Source organism: Colobus angolensis, unplaced genomic scaffold (assembly GCF_000951035.1).
Source record: "Colobus angolensis palliatus isolate OR3802 unplaced genomic scaffold, Cang.pa_1.0 Scaffold82, whole genome shotgun sequence".
NCBI classification, from domain to species: domain Eukaryota; kingdom Metazoa; phylum Chordata; class Mammalia; order Primates; family Cercopithecidae; genus Colobus; species Colobus angolensis.
Genome location: NW_012122043.1, coordinates 8308172 through 8330985, shown reverse-complemented (window position 1 = coordinate 8330985; position 22814 = coordinate 8308172). Strand labels below are relative to the sequence as shown.

General features: G+C 50.5%; 1 protein-coding gene across 2 annotated transcripts in view; it reads left to right on the top strand.

Annotated features, from left to right (window-relative positions):
* MROH2A (maestro heat-like repeat family member 2A) overlaps window positions 1-18906 on the top strand; it is a 60080-nt gene extending 41174 nt beyond the window's left edge. Inside the window, exons 27-42 of one of the 2 annotated variants that reach the window (XM_011929632.1) lie at window positions 2306-2410; window positions 3541-3664; window positions 4194-4312; window positions 4858-5010; window positions 5441-5595; window positions 7672-7831; window positions 7911-8119; window positions 8429-8566; window positions 9103-9229; window positions 14202-14351; window positions 14462-14644; window positions 15189-15344; window positions 16922-17053; window positions 17685-17787; window positions 18085-18150; window positions 18640-18906. In XM_011929632.1, coding sequence (XP_011785022.1) covers window positions 2306-2410; window positions 3541-3664; window positions 4194-4312; window positions 4858-5010; window positions 5441-5595; window positions 7672-7831; window positions 7911-8119; window positions 8429-8566; window positions 9103-9229; window positions 14202-14351; window positions 14462-14644; window positions 15189-15344; window positions 16922-17053; window positions 17685-17787; window positions 18085-18150; window positions 18640-18761 — 2202 coding nt within the window. In that variant the 3' untranslated portion in view covers window positions 18762-18906. The remainder of the gene's footprint in view (window positions 1-2305; window positions 2411-3540; window positions 3665-4193; window positions 4313-4857; window positions 5011-5440; window positions 5596-7671; window positions 7832-7910; window positions 8120-8428; window positions 8567-9102; window positions 9230-14201; window positions 14352-14461; window positions 14645-15188; window positions 15345-16921; window positions 17054-17684; window positions 17788-18084; window positions 18151-18639) is intronic. The other variant, XM_011929631.1, reaches the window with a different exon arrangement.
* The last annotated feature ends 3908 nt before the right edge of the window (window positions 18907-22814 follow it).

Genomic DNA, 22814 nt, shown 5'->3' with positions numbered 1-22814 from the left:
CCAGATTTGCTAAAAATTTGTAAGGATAGTGCAAAGATGCACTTCATGTAGATTCACAGTTCTTAATACTTAGTCACATTTTTTTTCTCAGTTTTCTTCTGTCTCCTTCCACATACACGTACATCTTTTGAACCATGGATAGCTGCAGACATTCAGAGTAACAGTACTGTCTTATATAACAACAGTGCCATGATCAAATTCAAGACATTTAATGCTGACACAATACATGTATTAAAACTGATGGCCCATATTCAGATTTCACGAACTGCCCCAATAATGTCCTTTAGAGCTGTTTTCTCCTTGATCCAGGATCCAGTCCAGATTAGGCACTGCATCTACCCATCAGGTCTCTTTGTTCTCCTTTCGTCTGGAACAGCTTCACAGTCCTTCTTTGTCTTTCATAACCTTGGCACTTTTGAAGGGTACTGGTTAGGTTTCTAAAAATTGGGTTATTTGCTTTCTTTTTATGGAAACTTTTACAGGTTTTACAGATTCTGGATACAACCCAACAGATACGCAATTTGCAAATATTTTCTCCTAGCCTGTGGCCTTTTTATTGATTTCCCAATATTTGTTTGTTTGTTTGTTTTTTTGAGATGGAGTGTCGCTCTGTTGCCCAGGCTGGAGCGCAGTGGTGCGATCTTGGCTCACTGCAAGTTCTACCTCCCAGGTTCGCGCCATTCTCCTGCCTCAGCCTCCCGAGTAGCTGGGACTACAGGCACCCGCCACCAAGCCTGGCTAATTTTTTTGTATTTTTTAGTAGAGACGGGGTTTCACCGTGTTAGCCAGGATGGTCTCGAACTCCTGACCTTGTGATCCACCCGCCTCAGCCTCCCAAAGTGCTGGAATTACAGGCGTGAGCCACTGCGCCCAGCCAATTTCCCAATATCTTTTAATGAGCAGAAGTTTTTAGTTTCGACGAAGTCTAATTTATCTTTTTTTCTTTTATGGATCATGCTTTTGGTGTCAAATCTAAGAAATCTTCCAAAGATTTTCTCCTATATTTTCTTCCAGAAGTTTTGTATTTTTAGGTTTTATGATTAGGTCTATGATATATTTTGAGTTAATTTTTGTATGGTCTGAGGTACAGGTCCAAGTTTATTTTAATTTTTTGCCCATGGATAGCCAACTGTTTTAGCACACTTTGTTGAAAGGACTGCCCTTTTTCCTTTGAATTACCTATACGCCTTTGTTGAAAATCAAGGGCTCTGTATATGTGGGTCTATTTCTGGACATTTATTTGGCTTTATCAATGTGTTTGTCTATGGTACACCAATACCGCACTGTCTTGAGTACTGTAATATTATAACAAGCCTTAAAATCTGGATCAGATAGCGTAAGTCCTTAGATTTTGCTTTTTTTTTTTTTTTTTTTTTTTTTTTTTTTTTGCTGCATCTCACAGGTTTTGATACATTGTGTTTTAATTTTATTTCAGTTCAAAACATTTTAAATTTCCCTTATGATTTCTTCTTTGATCTGCAAGTTATTTAGAAATTTTCAAATATTTGGGGGTTTCCCAGAATCTTTCTGGTTTGGATTCCTAATTTAACTGCATTGTTGTCTGATGACATACTTAAATCCCATATTTTTAAATCCTTTTAAATTGACTGAGATTTATTTTGTTGCCCAGATACCATCTATCTTGGTAAATATTTCGTGTGTATTTGAAAAACATTCTGCTGTTGTTAAGTGTAGTGTTTCAAAATGTCTTTTAGGCCAAGTTGGTTAGTAGTAGTTTTCAGGTTTTCTGTCTCCTTTTTGATTTTCTGTCTTTTTGTTCTATCAATTATTGAGAAAGAGGCACCGAAATTTCTGACTAACAGTGTGAACTTGTTTATTTCCTCTTTCGGTTCTTTCATTTTTTGTTTCATGTATTATTTAGCTATGTTATTAGGTGCATAAACATTTAGGATGGTTATGTCTGGTTGAGGAACCGACCCTTATTGTGATGACATGATCCTGTTTATCTATGGTAATGTGATTTGCTCTAAAATGAACTTTTCTATCAGAATGACCTCTGGAGCCATCTGGAGCGCACGGTGGGCTGTGCTCCTGGCCCTTCATTATAGGCAGACATTTGGAGCCAGGCCAAATGCAACAGCCAAGCACCACCCTGGTGAGAATGCTGGTGATGCTCTTTGCCTGCCTACAGCCTCATCTCCCTTCACAATGGGGCCTGTCTAGAACCACAAGGAAACACTGAAAGTCAATCTGAGTGGGAGGGTGAGGCAGGCAAAAGCTGGCCAGGAGAGGGCTGGCCCCAAGATTTTAACACCCACTTTGGTGTTCTGGGCTCTACCCATAGCTCCTGGAAAAGTGGATCTTGTCGGAGAAAGAATGGGAGCGGGAAAAGGCCATGAACCTCCATCTCTATCTCATGCGGATCTATGTCCATAGCACTGCTGTCTGCGTGAGTCCAGGAATCCCCAACCCCCAGCCTGCTGCTCTGACATGCACAGAAAAATTCCTATCTCTATCTGGAAGATGAGGGAACACTTATGATGAAATCAAGTTCTGTCCCCAAAGGGTCTCTTGGGAGAGGCTGCGATGACCTAGTACCCTGGGCTGGGTCAGGGAGGGAAAGGGTGGGATTGTGGTTGGCAGAGCTCCAGGATTTGTGGGTCCTGTGGCTTCTGTAGTGGTGAGAGCCCTTTTTAAGCAAAAAGATACATAGTTATGAACCCCACATTGGTTAGGAAAGTGAATATTTACTTTGAGAAAATCAAGCACTGCTAAATCGTAAATTTTGCAAAGCTTGACAAGTACCGCAACCCTTACAATGTCTAGAACGATGTAGTGTTTTTACTGATTGACCATCTGACGCAGCCTGATGAGACTTAATTTTCTACATTTTTTGGCTGCATGCTGTTTGACTGTCTTGTCCTCAGGATGGCTGTGGCAGGAAGACAATGGTGTCAGGGTCTGGGGTGCAGGGATGGGTGTCTGGTCTTGGGAGGTGCAGGGAAAGAAGTGGTCTGGGCAGGACCCTGGTCCTGGGCACCTGGATGGAGGTGGGGATGAAGGCTCAGCACAATGAGGCAGGGGCCAAGACAAGCATTCAGCAACATGTGAGGCCAGAGGCTGTGTGGAGGGCTTCACCTGGGCTCTCATGACATTCCCTGCAAGAGGAGGTGCCACCATCATCTCCACTGTGCAGACAGGAAACATGAGACCGAGAGGACAAGTACCCTGCCTGGGCCGCTCAGCTAGTGAGCAGGAAGCTCTGATTTGATCCCCAGGGTTTGTTACAGGAACAACTGGGCCCAAGTTCAGAGCTGTGAACTGAGCAGAGCTGAGTCGGAGGGAGTCCTGAGCCGGGGCACACAGATCCAGGCCGCTCAGCCTCCAGGGACCCAGCTGTGGGCAGGGGAGGCTGGTGCTTGGGCAGGGGACAGGCAGTGGCACCCTCCCCTTCTCCAAATGGATGTTTTCAGAGCAGGGTTTGCCCTCTCAAGTCGCCCTTTACGCTGCCCCTGGGCAGCAGCAACAGGTGTGCATGAGAGCACAGAGGTGTGAGCCCCGTGGTCTCCTGTCCCTCAGATCCCCCTAAAGATGGGGCAGTTTGGCACAATGGTCGGACTCATCGCCCCGTGTACCTGTGATGCCCATCAGAGAACCCGCATGGCCTCAATGAATGTCCTGTCCAGCCTGCTAGATCTTCACGGTATGAGAGGGCAGGACATGAGGACCAGCCCCTCTGGGAGGGAGAGAGGGCTGACTCCAGGAGTGTGCACTGTGGCCAGCCCCGGAGGAAAGCGTGGCCTCTGTGCAGGCAGGCATGGAGACAAACAAAGGTGACCATCAGAGGGAGCAGTGAGGGGAGAGTTCACCAGCAGGCCGTGGAAGCTTCCAGAAGGAAAGGTTCATTAGCCCAGATTGACCCCGGAGGGCAAGTGCTGGGCACTGAGGGAGGGCCTGGCTGGGAGAAAGTCAGCTCCCAGACGCCAAGCATGTGACAGAGCTGGCCCGAGCTGAGTTCAAGGGAGAGCAGGCCTCTGAGCTGGGCGGAGCGGTGGTGCGGGCAGAGGCCGCCACAGGGAAGGACCAGTGAGAGCAAAGGTCAGAACTCCTGGGATGTTCATATGCTGGAGGGTGGCTCAGGCCTGCAAAGCCAGGGCAGGAGGTAGCCACGAAGTGGAGGTGGCCAGGCCCCTTGTCCCTGCTGGTCATTTCTGAAGTTGTATTTCCAACAGCAAGCCAGACCTGCTCCTTCTGGGGCCCTTCCAAGGAGAAGGAGCTTGAGAAATGTAAGGGGGACCTCCAGAGCACAGACATGGAGAAGATCTTCTGTGCATCCTCCAGAATCGCCAAGGTGACAGCCGGGGAGCCTGCCTGGGCTGCCAGCCTGGTCTCGTGGCCCTTGGCCATCTCTTAGGGAGGGGGGCCTTCCCAGGCTGGTGGCACAGCCCAAGTTCTCTGGGGTCTCAGCTTCCACGGCTTTTGGCCCAACTCCTGCCCTCTGTGTTGAAAGGGCCTGCAGTATGTCAGGTCCCTACTGTGTCTCTGGCACACAGTAGGTGCTTAATCTGCTTTGCTGTCTTCTCCCTGTCTCTGTGATGTGCCACACTGGGTACAGAAAGGGCCATGGGAATGATCTGGACAGGCCCTGCACATGGTGTGGGCACATGGGCAGGCTCATGGCACAGTGATGAATGGAAGTGTCTGGAGCCACCCAAACAGGGGCTGGGGACTTCAGGGGACCAGGCCCCTTCTGGCTCAGCCCAGGAGGAGGCCATGGCCATGGTCTGAGAGAGGATGGGAGCCTGGAGTGGGGCCATGGGGTGGGACGGGAGGAGGGAGTGTCAGCAGTCATGGAGTGGCAGGGGAGGGCAGGGGAGTCACTTGCTCTGCTCCTAGGTGGTCTGCATGGAGTTTAACTGCGATGAGGTGGTCTCACTCATCCAGAAGCTCTGCGAGAACACTGGGGCCATGGACCTGCAGCACGACAAGGCCTCTGTCACCTGGATAGGCTCTTTCCTCCAGATGCGGGCCAAGGAACTGGAGGACAAGGTGGCAGAGCTGCGGCAGGGCCAGCAGGGAGTGAGGCTGGGGCTGCCTGGTGTGCCCGGATGAGAGGGGAGGATGAGGGCCTCACTAGCACTCACGGAGAATGCCTCCCCCCACCCCTGGCTGCTAAAGAGGAGGAGGAAACAGAGTTCTAGAACCAGAAAGAAGCGTGCTGAAGGCAGCCTCATTAGTTAAGTGCACGCTGACCTGGAGGTCAAGGCTCTCCTCCCCGGAGCACACCACCTCCTGCACTGAAATCCTGCGAAAATTAATTTGAAGCAGAGACCAGAGGATGCACTAGAGAGGGTGCTGGGCGTTAACCTGCCCATTGTCCAAATGGGCCGCAGCCCTGGAGCAGGGACATGTCATGGGGTTAGTGCAGGAGACCATGGGGGCCTGGGCTGCCCCCTGGTGATGCCCCGCCCCTATCTAGGTGGCCGAGATCCTGAGCGCCATCCTGGTGCACCTGCCGGTGGTGGACCACCCAGAGGTGCGGCACCTTCTCATTGAAGGCATCCTGCTGCTGGCGCACCATCACCAGGAGACCATCCTCACGTCGCTCCTGAGGCAGCCCCTGCCCATGGAGAGGTGGGTGCCTTGGAGGAGGCAGCCCTGGTCTCCTGTGCCATTTGGACCATGCCCAACTCGCCATCCTGATGTGTCCCAGAAGCCTGGAGCCTCAGGTAGTACCTTGCCCTGCCCTGAAGGAGGTCAAAGCCCTCTACCTGTACCTCCTGCAGGAGGTGCCAGCCTCCAAGGAACCACTGACAAGAGAGCTCAGGCTTGTAGAACGTCGCCACAAGGAGCTGGAATCCAGAGCCATAGCTCCCCACATGCCTGGGGCAGTGTCTGTGGAGTTCATTCTCTCCCAGAGCAGCTCTTTTCTTCCCTGCAAACAGAGCTCCGGCAGATCGGCTGCAGGATGTGGCTCCACGGCCTGAGCAAGCCCTGGAGATATTCCAGGCTGTCCCGATTTCTTTCAAAATGTGTCCTAAGAGGGAAGCAACTTGTCCCAGTCTCCGAGGGGAGAATGGCCCAACCTCCAGCCCCGGAGGTGGCCATGAGTGATGCAGAGCGACCCCGTCTTTATTGGTGTTTCTCTGCAAACAGCACAAAGCTCCTGTGTGTGCTACAGCATGATGGCACAGGCAGCTGGGCATGGTCTTCCCACACGTGGGGAGCCTGTTTGGGGTGGTACCAGAATTCACCTGAGAGGAGCCAGAAACAGGTGGGCAGTCATCCCCAGAGCAGTGGAGCCTGTGCTGGTGCAGGGAGGTGAGGAGATGTCAGGCTAAATAAGGGGCCTGGAACAGAGAAAAGAGTTTTAGAAACAGGCCCTGGCTCCACAGCCACAAGGGCTGACCTGCCCGAAATGCAGGCATGGCTCCGCTGCGGAGCTGCTTCTCATAAGGGCCGCCCTGCCGTGGGTCCAGCTGGGAGGGTGGTGCAGGTTTCACGATTTAATGAGGCTCAGTGGCTCATGGGGCAGTGCTGGGTGGGGACAAGGGGGATGTGCAGTGTAGCCCTGGGTCAGGCTGGCATGCTTGGTGGCCATGTCACACTGGCTTTCACTTAGTCTGCCAAAATCTGTATTGGTTTGCTATTGCTGCATAACAAATTACCACCCACTTAGAAGCTTTGAACAACACCCACGTATTAGCTCACAATTTCCATGGCTCAGGAGTCAAGATATGGGTTAGCTGGGCTTTCTGCTCAACGTCTCGCAAGCCTGTGATGAGGGTGTCAGCTGGGCTGCATTCCAGAGCCTGGGGTTGTCTTTCAGGATTGTGTCATTGTTGGTAGTTGTTTGTTGCCAATTAATAGGACTGAGGTGGCCCTTCTTGTTTCCTTGCACCCCATGGCTTCTTTGCAGTGGGTGCTGATGAGTGCACTCTGCCCCCTCTCCATTTATTCCTGCCCCCAGACCCCCAGGCACATCTCCCCTCAGACCCAAACTCACCTGCTCTTGTGCATTTGGTTTTGTGGGTTCCAATACTCAGTTTACACATCTCTTTGTTCAACTTAACCTTGTTAAATTCTATTTAGACTTGTTAGACTCGCATTAGCCTTTTAGAACCTCCCAGATGCCCCGCTCTCTGTGCCTCTTTACCTATCCTGGGGGCCTTCCCTTTTCAGCAGGGCCATGGGCTTGGACTTGGAAACCAGGAAGGCCCTTTTCTAGCTGTAGTTTGGCAGGTGGCCTGACTGCTGCAAGCCTCACTTCCCTCTTCTGTGGAATATGGAGATAAAAATACCTTCCTCCAAGATGTGTTGGGAGGGTTAGGTGACACAGTATCAGAAAGCTACCGACAACCAAACCTGATGCAGATTGGGCACTAGGAGGTATTGTTGGACACGTCTGTACAGTCATCAAGCAGGTGGGGGTCTCTGGCCACCTAGCAGTGGAGCTGAGCTTCTGCGGGGGCCATGGCTTTCCCAAAGGTACCGTGAGCCCATGCAGAGAAAGGGGGCTGAGTGTACCGTCAGGAGCCTGGGTTCTAAGCACACAAATTTTGGTGGCTCCCTCCAAAACTGAACCTCTCTGAGATTCAGTGCCCAGAGTCCAGCCCCTACTTAGGGGGCTGCCAAGGGGTTGAAAGGGATTCTTACCTGCCAGGGCACATGCCAGGAAACTCACAGTCCTTGTGCCCTGACTTTGGTTAGCCACCTGGCAGAGGTGTGGCTGGCAGTGTCGGAGAATGTGCCCTTCGCCCGGACCATGCTCCACAGCCTGATGGGCCGGCTGCAGTCACGGCTCAGCCCCAGAGTCAGTGCCACCTCCAAGGCTGACATCTGGCGCCTGGCTGCGGTGGACCCCCTGATGGTGAGTTGCAGGCGCAGGCCCCAAGGCTCCTCGGGGGTCTCTGGGTAGGAGCCCAATGCCCTGGACCTTCTCTCTGCAGATCCTGTGCACCATCCACCTTCTCATTCAGAAGCTGGATGAGAATGACAAGCTCCCGGACTTCCTCCCTGACCTCATCTACACCCTCCTGCTGCAGCTTGGCAGCAGCCACCGACTAGAGACTGCCCCGCCAGTCCTGAAGATGTGGAAGCTGATCCACACCGCTCCTCTGCCCGAGGAGATGAACCTGCAAAGGTGCTCTCGAGGGTGGTGGGTGCAAGGCAGCAGGCCTGGGCTGGGTGTAGCCACGGGCTGCCCTTTAGTTGCCAGTGGACTCCACTGAGGGGCCCTCTGTCTCTTCCTGGTGGGAGCTGATCTTACTCAAGATACCGTTCTCATGTGTGTCAAGCACAGGGTGGTTTTCAGAGCTTGCAGATCCACTCCCTCCCTGGACCTTTCCCTCAGCCCCTTGGGCTGTGCCCGGCAGGCACTGGGTCCCCACTTCACAGATTGCAGCAGCCTCCCCAGGCCATGCGCTCCTAGTAGGGCAGTGCATCACAAGCTCCCACCTCCCTCCAGGGTCACTATCAAGTCCATGCAGCTCTTGTTCAAGAGAGTCAAGAGCCAGCACCTGGCACGTGCCCTGGATGAGCAGGCGGTGTGGGACCTCCTGCAGGACGGCGGGACATTCCTGGAGGGTGTGAGCCTGTTGGCCAGGTGGGCTCTGGCTCCCACAGGGTGGCAGGGGGACCTGCAGAGGCACCTCCTTGCTGGATGGAAGGGCTTCTTGTGAGGACATGGTCCGGTCATGGCTGAATGCCTTCTTTCTGGGGGAATTGCCATGCCAACCTGGGACTCTAGGATGGCAGTGGTGTGCAAGACAATGAGAACCTTTTATTCAAACCCTTCCTGCTCAGAGCAGATATGAGGGCAGAGAGAGGAGGGGCTTGCCCCCTGGGCCACACAGGGTCTGGAGCAGGCCAGGGATGGCAGTTACTTCCAGGGTCCTAGTCACTCCAGAGCTGCTCTCACTCTAGTCCCCTTTGTAAAAAGGAGACAGACATTGACTGATTCACTGACAACCTCAACCAAGCCCCAGGAAAAGGAGGGAGAAGCCCAGAGATGTTAGGACATCTGTCCAGGGTTATCCTGCCAGCAGGGTCCAGGCACGGGTGCGGCCCCAGCTAGCTCTTGGCAAATGTCAGGCAGGGGTGGGGCCGCCTCCACGACCTGGCACCGTCTCTCCTCTGCAGGCTGTGCATGCAGCACGTGGAGGGTCACAGGCAGAGGCTGGCAGAGCTGGTGCTCAGGGGCATGGATTCAGAAGTCCTGAGCTGCCGCATCAGCAGCACGGCGGTCTGTGTGGAAGTGAGGCACCGGGTGCGGGTGGGGTGCAAGCGGAGGGGATGGGGTCCCTGGATTCTTCTGGGGATGGCTCGTCCCCAAGGCATGGGAGTGTGGGGGACAGGCGAGCACCCCTCCTCGGAGTGCTCATTCTCTCTTCTGCTCCTTCATTCATTCATCACATGAGTAGTGCAGGGCAGGCCCTGCTGGAAAGACAGGCTGAGCCCTACAGCATTGTAGCTAGTGATGTGTGACCAGGCAAGTACAACGACTCAGGGGACCCAGGGAGGGCACCTGGGTTCTCACTGGGGCAGGCTTCCTGCAGGAGGGCTCAGACAGGCCAAGGGGCTTTGCAAGGCGGGAAGGTAGGGCCCAGCGACCCTATCTCAGAGCCAGTGTTGGAGCATCCTGAGGGCAATGATGCCCAATGCACCCTAGGAACCAACCACAGCCCAGGCCAGAGGCCAGCCAGCATTTTCTGTAAAGGACTGCATAGTAAATTTTTGGCTTTGTGGCCAACTCAGCTGTAGCAGGAAAACAGCCACAGCCAATACGTCGACCAGGGGGCATGATGGTGTCAACAAAACCTTATTGATGGACACTGGAATTTAAATTTCATGGTCATTTCATGTGCCATAAAATTTTCTTTTCTACATTTCTTTTCCCCAACACTTAAAAATGGGAAAATGAGTTTTGGTAGTGGGCTGTACAAAAACTCCTGGAAGTACAAGACTAGTCTGGGAAGCATTCACCAAACTTGTATAGGTTCTTCAGGCCCCTCCCTGCGTTCAGGCCTCTGAAAATCTTCAAAATGAGGATGGGAAGGAGAAGCGCTCCCTCGTTGTGTCACCCAGGACCTGGCCTTTGATGTGTCTGAGTTTAGAATTTTCAGTGGCTAGAAGCCACACACGGCCAAGCCCAGGTGCTGGAATCCGAGGGCCTGGTTAAGAGTCTCTGCTCAGTTGCTGATTGACTGAAGATGAAGTTACTTAGCATCTGTGAGCTTCAAGCCCTCCATCTGCCAAATTGGGGAAAGCAGTGCCTTCTTTTCAGGGCTTTGGTGAGAGCTAAATGAGATGGACCGTGTACACATTGCTTGCTTGGGAGGTAAGAGCTCATTAGATGCTAGTTAATTATGGCTGTTTAAAAATTAGGTTCAGCTTTTTTGGGTCCATATGCATTTTAAAATATTTTTTTTTCTAAATCTGTGAAGAACGTCAATGGTAGTTTAATGGGAATAGCATTGAATCTATACATTACTTTGGGCAGTATGGTCATTTTCATGATACCGATTCTTCCTATTCATGAGCATGGAATATTTTTCCATTTGTTTGTGGCCTCTCTGGTTTCTTTGAGCAGAGGTTTGTAGTTCTCCTTAAAGAGGCCCCTCACTTCCCTTGTTAACTGTATTCCTAGATATTTTATTCTCTTTGTAGCAATTGTGAATGGGAGTTCATTCATGAGTTGGCTGTCTGCTTGCCTGTTGTTAGTGTATAGGAATGCTTGTGACTTCTGCAGATTGATTTTGTATCCTGAGGCTTTGTTGAAGTTGTTTATCAGCTTAAGAAGTTTCTGGGCTGAGACAATGGGGTTTTCTAGATATAGGATCGTGTCATCTGCAAACAAAGACATTTTTACTTCCTCCCTTCCTATTTGAATACCCTTTATTTCTTTCTCTTGCCTGATTGCCCTGGCCAGAACTTCCAATACTATGTTGAATAGGAGTGGTAAGAGAGGGCATCCTTGTCTTGTGCCAGTTTTCAAGGGGAATGCTTCCAGCTTTTGCCCATTCAGTATGATACTGGCTGTGGGTTTGTCATAAATGGCTCTTATTATTTTGAGGTACTTCAATACCTAGTTTGTTGGGAGTTTTTAACATGAAGGGATGTTGAATTTTATTGAAGGCCTTTTCTGTGTCTATTGAGATAATCATGTGGTTTTGTCTTTAGATTTGTTTATGTGATGAATTGCATTTATTGATTTGCATATGTTGAACCAGCCTTGCATCCCAGGAATGAAGCCGACTTGATCGTGGTGGATTAGCTTTTTGATATGCTGCTGGATTCTGTTTACCACTATTTTATTGAGAATTTTTGCATCCATGTTCATAAGGGATATTGGCCTGAAGTTTTCTTGTTTTGTCGTATCTCTGTCTGGTTTTAGTATCAGGATGATGCTGGCCTCATAGAATGAGTTAGGGAGGAGTTCTTCATTTTCAATGGTTTGGAATAGTTTCAGAAGAAATGGTATAAGCTCCTTTTTGTATTTCTTTCCTTTTTTTTTTTTTTTTTTTGAGACAGAGTCTGGCTCTGTCACCAGGCTCACTGCAACCTCCCACCTACCAGGTTCAAGCGATACTCCTGCCTCAGCCTTTCGAGTAGCTGGGACTACAGGCATGTCCACCACGCCCAGCTAATTTTTGTATTTTTAGTAGAGATGGGATTTCACCATGTTGGCCAGGATGGTCTCAATCTCTTGACCTTGTGATTCACCCGCCTCTGCCTCCCAAAGTGCTGGGATTACAGGCGTGAGCCATAGCGCCCAACCACCTCTTTGTATTTTTTGTAGAATTCAGCCTGTATAGCCAAGACAATCCTAAGAAAAAAGAACAAAGCTGGAGGCATCACCCTACTGGACTTCAAACTATACTATAAGGCTACAGTAATCAAAACAGCATGGTACTGGTACAAAAACAGACACACAGACCAGTGGAACAGAATAGAGAACTCAGAAATAAGATTGCACCTCTACAGCCATCTGATCTTGGACAAACCTGACAAAAACAAGCAGTGGGGAAAGGGTTCCCTATTTAATAAATAGTGCTGGGAGAACTGGCTATCCATTTGCAGAAAACTGAAACTGGATCCCTTTCTCACACATTATTATACTCAAGATGGATTAAAGACTTAAATGTAAACCTCAAAACTATAAAAACCCTAGAAGAAAATCTAGGCAATACCATTCAGGACATGGGCATGGACAAACATTTCATGGTGAAATCACCAAAAGCAGTTGCAACAAAAGCAAAAATTGACAATTGGGATCTAATTAACAAGCTTCTGCACAGCAAAAAAGACTATCATCAGAGTGAACAGGCAACCTACAGAGTGGGAGAAAATCTTTGCAATTTATCCATTCAAAAAAGGTCTAATATCCAGAATCTACAAGGAACTCAAACAAATTTACAAGAAAAACAAACAATCCTATTAAAAAATGGGCAAAGGACATGAACAGACCCTTCTCAAAGAAGACATTCATGCAGCCAATAAACTTATGAAAAAAAGCTAAATATCACTGATCATTAGGTAAATGCAAATCCAAACCACAATGAGATACCATATCAGGCCCGTCAGAATGACCATTTATTAAAAAGTCAAGAAACAACAGATGTTGGCAAGGTTGCAAGAAATAGGAATGCTTTTACTCTGTTGGTGGGAATGTAAATTAGTTCAACCACTGCGGAAGATGGTGTGGCAATTCCTCAAAGATCTGGAACCAGAAATATTGTTTGACCCAGCAATCCCATTACTGGGCATATACCCAAAGGAATATAAATCATTCTATTACAAAGATACATGCATGCGTATGTTCATTGCAGCACTATTTACAATAGCAAAGACATGGAATCAACCCAAATGCCCATCAATGATACACTGGATAAAGAAAAGGTGGTACATATACACCATGGAATACTATGCAGCCATAAAAAGGAATGAGACCATGTCCTTTGTAGGGACATGGATGAAGCTGGAAGCCATTATCCTCAGCAAACTAATGCAGGAACAGAAAACCAAACATCCCATGTTCTAACTTATAAATGGGAGCTGAAAAATGAGATCACATGGACACAGGGAGGGGACCAACACACACTGAGGCCTGTTGGGGGTAGGGTGGGGGAAGAGAGAGTATTAGGAAAAATAGCTAATGCATGCTGGGCTTAATACCTCGGGGATGGGTCGATAGGTGCAGCAAACCACTATGACACATGTCTACCTATGTAACAAACTTGCACTTCCTGCACATGTACCCCAGAACTGAAAATAAAAATTAGAAAAAAAGAAAAAAAATTAGGTTCAGCTTTTAAGAAGCAAGCTATTTAAATTCTTCAAATTTGATAGGGATGGAATATAAATTTTTTTTTTTTTTTTTAAATGCTTGCTAACAATAGTGTAGGGCTTTACTCTTTGGGAATTTTCCCAGAAGAGCATTTAAAATAGGTTGTGACAGTTGTATTCACTGCTCTACCTGGCCCTGAATAGGTGCTCAGTATATGTTTAAATGAACTGAAGTGCTGTAGGAAGCTCCTGTGATTGTTGATGTTGGTGTCGGGGACAGAATGGAGGTGGACTGAGTGGGAGACGAAACATTTGGAAGCTTAGAGCAACTGCACCTAATGGGGGCTTAAGGAACTGGATGTGGGAACAGTCAGTAGACGCTCACTTCTCCTATCCCTGGACTCAACAATTTGCTGTTTAGTTTTCTTTTCAGGCCTCTTTCAAACATACTCAGGTGCTTGCATGCACACACACACACACGTACACACATGCATGCACACACATGCATACCAGTGAGGTTTTGGCACTTGGGGTACTAGGCCAATAGTAATTCTCCTGAAAGTGAAATTCATGTTTTTTGTGCATTTCTGTTCAGATGCGGGTGGGCGTGGCTCTTGCATTTGGCAGTGGCTGTTATGTTACCTGAAAAAAATAAATGATGAAATTATATATATATATATGTTTCTATATATATATATATATATATATATATATATATATATATATGTAGCACTTATCTACCATTCCCCCCATATTTCCTTATTAAATCCCCACACAGACGCTGAGGCAGATACTAGCATCACCCCCTTTTTATAGAGAGGAAATAGGCTGTCAGAGCCCCTCCCCTCCTGTTCACAGAGCCACCAATCTGCATTACCTCTCCTCCCACGTCCCACTTGCTGCTGAGAAATGAGCCTGCCTTGGGGATAACTGCCAAATATCCTCCCTTCCAGTTCATGAGCGACCCAGTTCTGTACCAGGAGAAGCTGCTGAAGCCAGCAGTGTTGCTGCTGGAGAAGGGTGCTGACCAGGAGGAGGACGAGGCCCTGCGGGTGCTGTCCCTGCGCGCCCTCGGCAACATGGCCCTGGGCGCCCCCAAGAAGGTACTGTGCCCGGCCCTGGGCCCAGGTCCTGGGAGCTGAGGGTGCAGGCCGGGTGCCCCGGTCAGCCTGGGAGGGAGGGTGCAGGCTGAGGGCTGCCCATGCCCCTCCAGGTGAAGCAGTACCGGAAGGTCTTGCTGGAGAAGTGCCTGGGCCCCCTGAGGGACCCAGTGAGCACCAGTGTGACTGCCGAGGGCATGGAGGCCTTGACCAAGATCCTGGCTGAGCTCCGAGAAGGGGACGTGGGGTCCTCTTTCGATGCCATGTCTGAGCAGTGCAGAATCTTCTTCGACAACGTGAGTCCGATGAGAGCCTCCATGAGCTTGCTTGGTGAAGGAGTGGGCACTTCTCAGACCCTAAGGAAGAGACAGGCCCTAGAGCAGAAAGAGCCGAGGCTCCTGCTGGGTGCCAGTGTAGTGACTGGCTGATCACGGGATCTTGTAAAATAAAAGGTCTTCCAAGGTCCAGAGAGTCAGTGCTGTCAAGTGAGGGCTCCTGGGCCCCTGCAGCCCTGCTAGGAGGGAAGGGTGTCCCCCTTTTATTCCTTGCACCTACAAATACCCCCAGGGCACTTGCATCATCCTGGGCCTCTGCTAGGCAAGGCTGTGCACTCAGATCCCGCACAAGCCCTCACCCAGGGAAGAGGCAGGCACAAAGACCAGAGCAACGCCCAGCCCCTTGAGGGCTACGAGATCCCTGCTGAAGGACAGACTCCACCCTGACGGAATGATCCAGAAGGCTCTGCAAGGGCCAAGGCATTGGGTGTTCCTTGGAGAATGGCTGGGGTTTCGCTGGGCTTCCTGCTGCCTGCATATCAGCCCATGTCCATCCCGGTTATAGGAGAGCGAGCTGCTGCGTCTGAAAGCCTTCATCCTCTTTGGGAAGCTGGCAAGGGTGGTCGGGATGTCCAAGAAGCATTTCTTCAAAGGGGAGGTGAAGAAGGCCTGGATCCCCCTCATGCTGCACTCCCAGGACCCCTGCTCCAATGCAGCCCAAGTAAGAAACACCCTGGGCTTTATGTCCCGGTCTGGGGCCCGCTGTCCCCCAAGGAAACAGGTTCTTGGGTCTGCTGGCTCGGTGAGCTGCAGGATTTTCTCCACCTCAGTCGGTTTTCTCTGAGATCCCAGAGGCCACAGCCTGCTCCCTGCTGCCCTCCATCCCTCACAGGCTGAGGAGAGGCCATCTGAGATGACCTACAAAGCCACCTCACTAAGCAGTCTCAGCCCGGCGTAGGGGGACGTGGTATGGTGGCTGCCTATAGCCCTCCTCTGCCCAAACCCTTTCTTCTAGCAGATTCTGTAACTGGCAGGTCACTTTTGAGTATTAGGACTCAAAATACCCCAAAGTGGTCCTGTCCACTCTCTGCTCCCTGTGGGGCAGGTCCATGTTGGGATGGGAGCAGGCCTGGCTTCTCTCTCTCCACGGCCCAGCTCCTCTATTGCTTTGGGGCGGGAGGAGGGAGAGGGAGAGACAGATTTGTTAGTAAATGAGTCTTCTCATTGAGCTGCTGCCTCTCAGGCTAACCCTGGCTGGCTGGGGACCTCAGGCTCCTCACTCCCTGCATGGCCCACAACCTTGACTGCCCTCTTCTCTCCCTAGTCTCTTCCTACAGACTTGGGGGGTGGGGTCAGGAGGTGGCTGATTTGGGGAGGTTCTGCCCCCACCTAGTAAGCCTTGGGATGCAGCTGGCCCCACATGACAGAAACAAAATGGCCATTTTCAGCAGATGCCTTAGACCCCAGCTGTGGGGTCACAGGACAAGTTCCCTCAATCCCATCACTGTGAGGGCAGCAGTTTCCAGGTGGGGTGGAGCAGGTGGCCTGGGTGGCCCTGGTGGGCCTTACAGGCAGTGAGGGGTATTGAGATGCACGCTCCCTAGACCTGGGCTTTGCACTCACCACCCCAGCTTCCGGGCTCTGCCACATCCCTCTGCCACACCATCCCTGGCCACCCTGGGCACAGAGTGTCACTGCTCAGAGGCTCCTTTTCCTTGCCCGTCCTCACCACCCTCTGTCTTCAGCCCACATTGTTCTTCCGTGTTTTATCGACAACTGTCCAGTGGGGTGGGAGGGCTTCAGGGAAGGAACCAGGGTGCACCCAGCAAGGGTGACCGAGAGTGAGGAAAGGGCTACCGAGGCGGAAGCATTTTGTCTTCCTGCCCTACCGTCTCCAGAAGCTGCGGCCAGCAGGATGGTCACAAGGCAGGAGCTGGTGGACTGGGCCTGGGAGGTGAGGACACATGCCCAGTCTTGCCTGCTCAAGCCAGGCTCCCACCTCCAATCCCATGGAGGGCTGGGTCCTAGGCAGGGCTGCTGAGGGCACAAAGGTGCTGGCTGAGGGGGTGGGTGGGACTGCATCTGGCCCCAAGGGGCTTTTTATAAATGCACATGCAGCCATGTTCAAGCTGGCAGGGGCTCAGGTCCCAGGTGGCCTCCCAGGAGCCACCAGCCCCGCCTTTCTTGGGCTTGGTGAGGCTTCTCTGGAGCTGCCCTCTGGCTTCTTGCCAGCCTCACCCCTCCGGGGAACCACCCCGGCCTGGCTGATGCCTCTGCTGCCGTCCTGTGTCCCTGCAGGCCTGTATGGCTACCATGTTTCAGTGTGTGCACTTCTGGGGCTGGAAGTCCCTGGAGCATCCTTCAGGGCCAAGTGATACCACTACTGATGACAAGATGACCGTTTTCCAGACAACCATGTGCTCCATCCTGGTGAGAAAGCCAAAGGGGAAACCAGCCCGTCCCAGGTGGCCACACGCTGCTTGGAGCTGGGGGTCCGAGATTGCCACAGCTCTTTCTTGGGGCCCTATGTTTAGCTTCTACACGTGCAATGTTGAGCCCGGCACTGTGCAGCAGAAATAGAGGGCAAGCCATGTGCCCATTTCAGCTGTCTGACGTTTCTTTTAGTAGGCACATCCAGAAAAGTGCAGAGGTGAAACTAATTTTAATATATTTTATTTCACCCAAATAACTAAAACACGATCACTTCAACATGTAATCAATATAACAACTATTATTGTGATATTTTAAAATTTTGGGGGTACCATCTTAAAGCCCAGGGGGCACTTTACCTTAATTCAGCCCAGTCACACTTGAAGTGCTCCAGGGTTACACGAGGCTTGTGGCTACCATGTTGGACAGCACAAGTTCTCTGGTCAGATGGGATATGAAAAATGCAACAGGGGGCTGATGGTCCTTCATTTGCCAGCTACTCATCTGCTGTGTGACGCTGGGATGGGAGCTTGCCCTCTCTGATGCATCTTGGTGATGGGAACACTCTTGGTGAATGACAGTCCATTGTCAGGGTCTCATCCTCCAAAGCTGTATCACTTACTTTTTGCAGACTCAGAAAAAGCCAGCTGTTCTCTATAGCTTCTTGCTAGAAACAATGGCCTATGTTAAAAATAACTTGTCAAGAATCAGAATCGCTGCTTGCAACTTGGCAGGTGAGCAGACAGACGTTTCCTGACTCAAGATGGACTTTGAAGGCCCTCTGGTCCACCCCGGAACTCGGGGGGAGGGTGGATCGTGGGTGGGAGGCATGTGGCAGAGCTGGGATGGGAGCTCAGGTCTAAGCCCTGCACTGTGCTTTCTATCCCGTTTTGATTTTGGCTTCCTCCTTGCCAATGTGGACTCAACATCTTTCATCAGTGTTCTCATAACGTAAACCAAGTAAACCACAGAACGACTTGCCTGCTGACCTAATACTCGCGTGATGAGCATTTCTTTGGCTATCCTTTTAGGAATTATTATGAAGCAGATGTCTACACACTATCTGAAGAAGCTGGACTTCCCAGCATTACGGAACTGTAAGTAGTGGAGAGTGTTACATGTTGAGTCCACGACTCACCAACTCACTAGGGGAGCTTAGAGAAACCGCTTCAAGAGAAGAGCCAGAGGACCCTTTGCTGTGGGGTTTTGCGGGGCAGAGTGTTACCAGGGCAGAGAGATGCACCTGGGGAGGCCTTTCCAGGACGACAGCTATTGATGGGTGCAATCCCTTTCATTCCCTGGGCTGTGTCTCCCATTCATAGCTTCTTATGAAATGTTTCTGCCCTGATGCTGCTATCAGGTTCTGTGGGTGATTTCTGTCCCTGTTAGGGTGGTCACTGAAGCTGAGAGCTGCGATGTGTGTGGAAACAGCTCCACCTGCAGTCTTCTGCTTTCCCACACAGGAGCTTCCCCATCTGCCCCTGCCCACCTTCTGCAGCCCTTGCCTGCCATCACTGCCAAGGGCATGTAGCACGTGGTGCTGACTGGGCGGGGCCTGAGCCTTCCCTCTTTGTGTTCCCTCTCAGCCCTCCAGGAACTACAGCTGGACCCGGATCCTGGGGTCAGGCGGGCAGCCCTGGAGACACTTGAAGTCTTGGATAGCTGTAGTCAGCACAGGCTTCTGGCTTCACCCCAAGGAATGTCCTAAGTGGTCCAAACGTAAGATGTAAACTGTCTTCTTAGTGCCAAATGCCAGCCCTTTTAAATTTAGTCTGTAGGAAAAACACTATTGTAAATAACTAGTATCCTTTTCTTTCCTTCTGTTGAAATAAACCTCCATTCTCACTGGAGTACAGATGTGTGACTGTAAGGTGGTGACAGCCCAGAACCAAGACAGTGAAGCAAAGGGAACTTCAGCCTTAATGAGCCACTTCGTTTCTGATTTCCCCCCAAGTATGCGTGTCTGACAGCCCCTTGGCCCAAAGGGTCGGAAACTAGCTTTGTCTTCACTCGTAGTTCATCCACACACATGCTGACAGTGTGCCTAAGGCCAGGCACTCTGCCAACCGGTGAGGGGAGGCCTAGAGTGTCCCGTCTGTCTCCAGGGACTCTTTGTTTTTTTTGAGATGGAGTCTTGCCTGTTGCCCAAGCTGGAGTGCAGTGGTGTGATCTCGGCTCACTGCAGCCTCTGCCTCCTGGGTTCAAGTGATTCTCCTGCCTCAGCCTCCCGAGTAGCTGGGTGGTGCATACCACCACGCCAGGCTAATTTTTGTGTTTTCAGTAGCGATGAGGTTTCACCACGTTGGCCAGGCTGGTCTCAAACTCCTGACCTCGTGATCCGCCCACCTTGGCCTCCCAAAGTGCTGGGATTACAGGCTTGAGCCACCATGCCCGACCGGGGCCCTTCTTAAAGGGAAAAGCACCTGACCACAACACACATCAGGAGGAGGACTGCAGCCAGGGTAGAAGTGCTACAGTGGCACAGGAGGGTGGGTGTGGAAGTCTGGAGACAATCCAGAAAGGCTGAATGGAGGAAGTGACATTTATTCTAGGCCCACCATCATCTTTCCCTTTGAGGTCCAAAGCTTGGATTGTTGGAACCAGAGCCCAGTGAGGCCTGGAACAGAATTTGGCTGCTGGTCAAAAAGGAGAAATTAGCCCCATGTCTAAGAACATGTAGGGGAAGAGAGGGGCAGTGTGGCGAAGGCTTTTGCTATGCTCAGGCCATCAGAATAGTCTAGGTGTCCCCAGAGCAGGTAAACCAGGACTTCCAAACTGTTTCCAGTACAACTGCCGAAGGAATTCACCATCTGGGGTCCCATCAACAGGAGAGAGCTGCTATGCTGTCCAAAAACCAACCCGTGCTAAAGCCTTCTCTGGAATAGTGGTCTTCAAACTGTTTTGCGTCTCCCACGGAGCAAATGGTGAACTGATTTCCTGCCAAGTGATGAAGAGTATTGCTGCTAAACAAGCTTGAACACCACTGATGGAGTGGCGAGGGTGCAGCATTCAATACAGTACAAGGAGGCAGCTGTACGTCTGTACAATTGGCTCTCCCTCCATGCCTGTGCAGAAACATTTCCAGATGGTTTATAGACCTAAATGGAGACAGTAAAATTTAAGACAGTACAGTATTTTTTATCCTCAGAGTATGGTAGTTTTTCTTTCAAAAGTAACAGCAGAAGCCAGAAAAAGAAGGAAGTTATCCGCCTTAGTATGTTCAGTGTTGCTAAAACAGAATACCCAAGGCTAATTTATACAGAAAAGGTTTGTTTAGCTCCCAGTTCTGGTGGCTGGAAAGTCCAAGAGCATAGCGTTGGCATCTGCTCAGCTTCTGGTGAGGGCCTTGTGCTATCTCGAGACACAGCGGAAAAGCAGAAAGGCGACTGGGCAGGTGCAAAGGCAACCCGCTCTTGCAGAGAGTGAGAACTCACTCCTTCAAGAGGGCATTCATCTATTCATGGGGTGTTCACTCCCATGACCCAGAAACCTGCCACGAGGCCCTACCCCCTAACAATTCCATCTGCAATTACATTTCAAGACAAATGGCATCCAAACCATAGCACTGCGTTAAAATGTAACTTCCATACAATAAAATACCACAAAGTTAAATGACAAATCATAGAAGTTGCTTGCAACTTATATAAAACTGGATTGTTTCATATCATTGGATTCCAAATACATCCAAATCAGGAAAATAGAGGCAAGCATAAAACCAGTGTCCTGAGGACATTTAAAAAACCAGGACTCACAGGAAGACATGCTCAACAAGTCATCAAGAGAAAGCAAACTGTGAAGCAACACATGTTACACCTGCCAGAGCTCAGACTGGCAGCACCTGGCAGCGATAATGTGGGGAAAAGGTACCTCTTATATTGCCGGACATTGGGCAAACTGGAGCAGCCCTTTGGGAAAGCAATTTGGCAATAACTAGGGAAGTTCAAGGCACACCCATCCGTGACCCGTAATTTGCCTCTCGGTGTGCGTGTGCGCCACAGATAGTTGACACTTATGCATAAGGATCACGGGTGGGTTTTGCTCCCATCTGCAGACATCCAGGACAATAAACCACCTACAGAACTCAAAATGAGATGCCCACATCTATTAGCTCCTGTCACATTCAGTCTCGTGATGAAACAAAACTGTAGCATACATACAGTATTAATTTACTCATCTAGTTTGAAACAGGGAGACTATACCATATATAGTCTATGGGTCCCTTATTGGCAGATCCTGTAAGTTGGCCAAGACCCATGCCCAGGTCCTTCTACCTCGCCTTCCTCCACTGGATGACAGAACACCAGCCTCTCTGGCAGCCAGGCCTGGCCCTGCCAGCAAGGTGTCAGCAGTCTGCTGGGTGTCAGGGGAGGAGAGGCACAAGCACTTCTGGGTTGCAGTGATGGTTTCCCTGAAGAGGAAAGGATGGGTCATGTTGTCCTTAGGAAGCAGCAGGCCTGAGGGAAGGCTCAGATCTGTAGGGGCCATTCTGGCCCTGGCCCAGCCTGAGCCAGCATTACACTGCCAGCCTGTTCTTTGAGGAAATGAGCCGTCTGTGAGGTCTGCAGCACCTGGCCCGGTTCTCAGCTCTCAACAGCGTGCACCCTCCTTGCTGACTCACAAGCTGTGGACTGAACTGGGTCCCTCAGGTTCATATGATTAAGCCCTAGCCCCTGGCATGATGGTAGTATTGGAGATGGCGCTTTCTGGAGGTGATGAGGTTTAGATCAGGTCCTGAATGAGGGGCCCTTATGATGGGATTAGTGCCCTCCTAAGACGCCAGAGACCTTGCTCTCTCCAGCATGTGGGGACACAACAGGAAGACAGCTTTCTGCAAACCACGAAGAGTCCTCACCGGAGCCCGACTATGCTGGCTCCCTTGTCTTAAACTTCTAGTCTCCAAAAACTGTGAGAAAATAAATGTCTACTGTTGAAGCCACCTGGTCTCCAGCATTTTGTTATGGCAGCCTGAGGACGCAAGCGTGCACGCATGCACACGCACATAACGTGGTCCCAGTGTAAGACGTAGGGGGGGAAGGGATATGGGGTGGGGTAGGGAGGTGATATCTGACATCAGGAGAGTAATCGCCTGGGGAGGCAGGCAGGAATGAAAAATGTGTAACTCAATCTCATTTTTAATCTTTCATAAAAAAGCAACCCCAAACTCATATGGCAATATATTAACTATTTACTCCAGCATGAGTTTCACCAGTGTATTCTGAATATGCGAACTATTTCACTACAAAAACGTCACCATGATATCCTGTCATCAACAGCTTCAATAAGAATCGTGAGGAGTCACAGGCGCTGTGGCTGCAGGAGTGTCTGGGACCACCAGGACTGTTAATTTTCCCTCAAGGGTCATTGCATGCAGGATTCAAACGTATGTCTCACAAGCAAACAATACTCTCAAATGACATGGGAAACGGGAGATTCTCTGGACATATCTAAATTTAAAAAAGAACACATGGCCGGGCGCAGTGGCTCACACCTATAATCCCAGCACTTTGGGAGGCTAAGGTGGGCGGATCACGAGGCCAGGAGTTTAAGACCAGCCTGGCCAATATGGTGAAACCTTGTCTCTACTGAAACTACAAAAATTAGCCGGGCGTGGTGGCGTGCGCCTGTAATTCCAGCTCCTCGGGAGGCTGAGGCAGGAGAATCGCTTGAACCAAGGAGGTGGAGGTTGCAGTGAGCTGAGATCGCGCCACTGCACTGCAGCCTGGGTGACAGAGAGACTGTCTCAAAAACAAACAAAACTTCC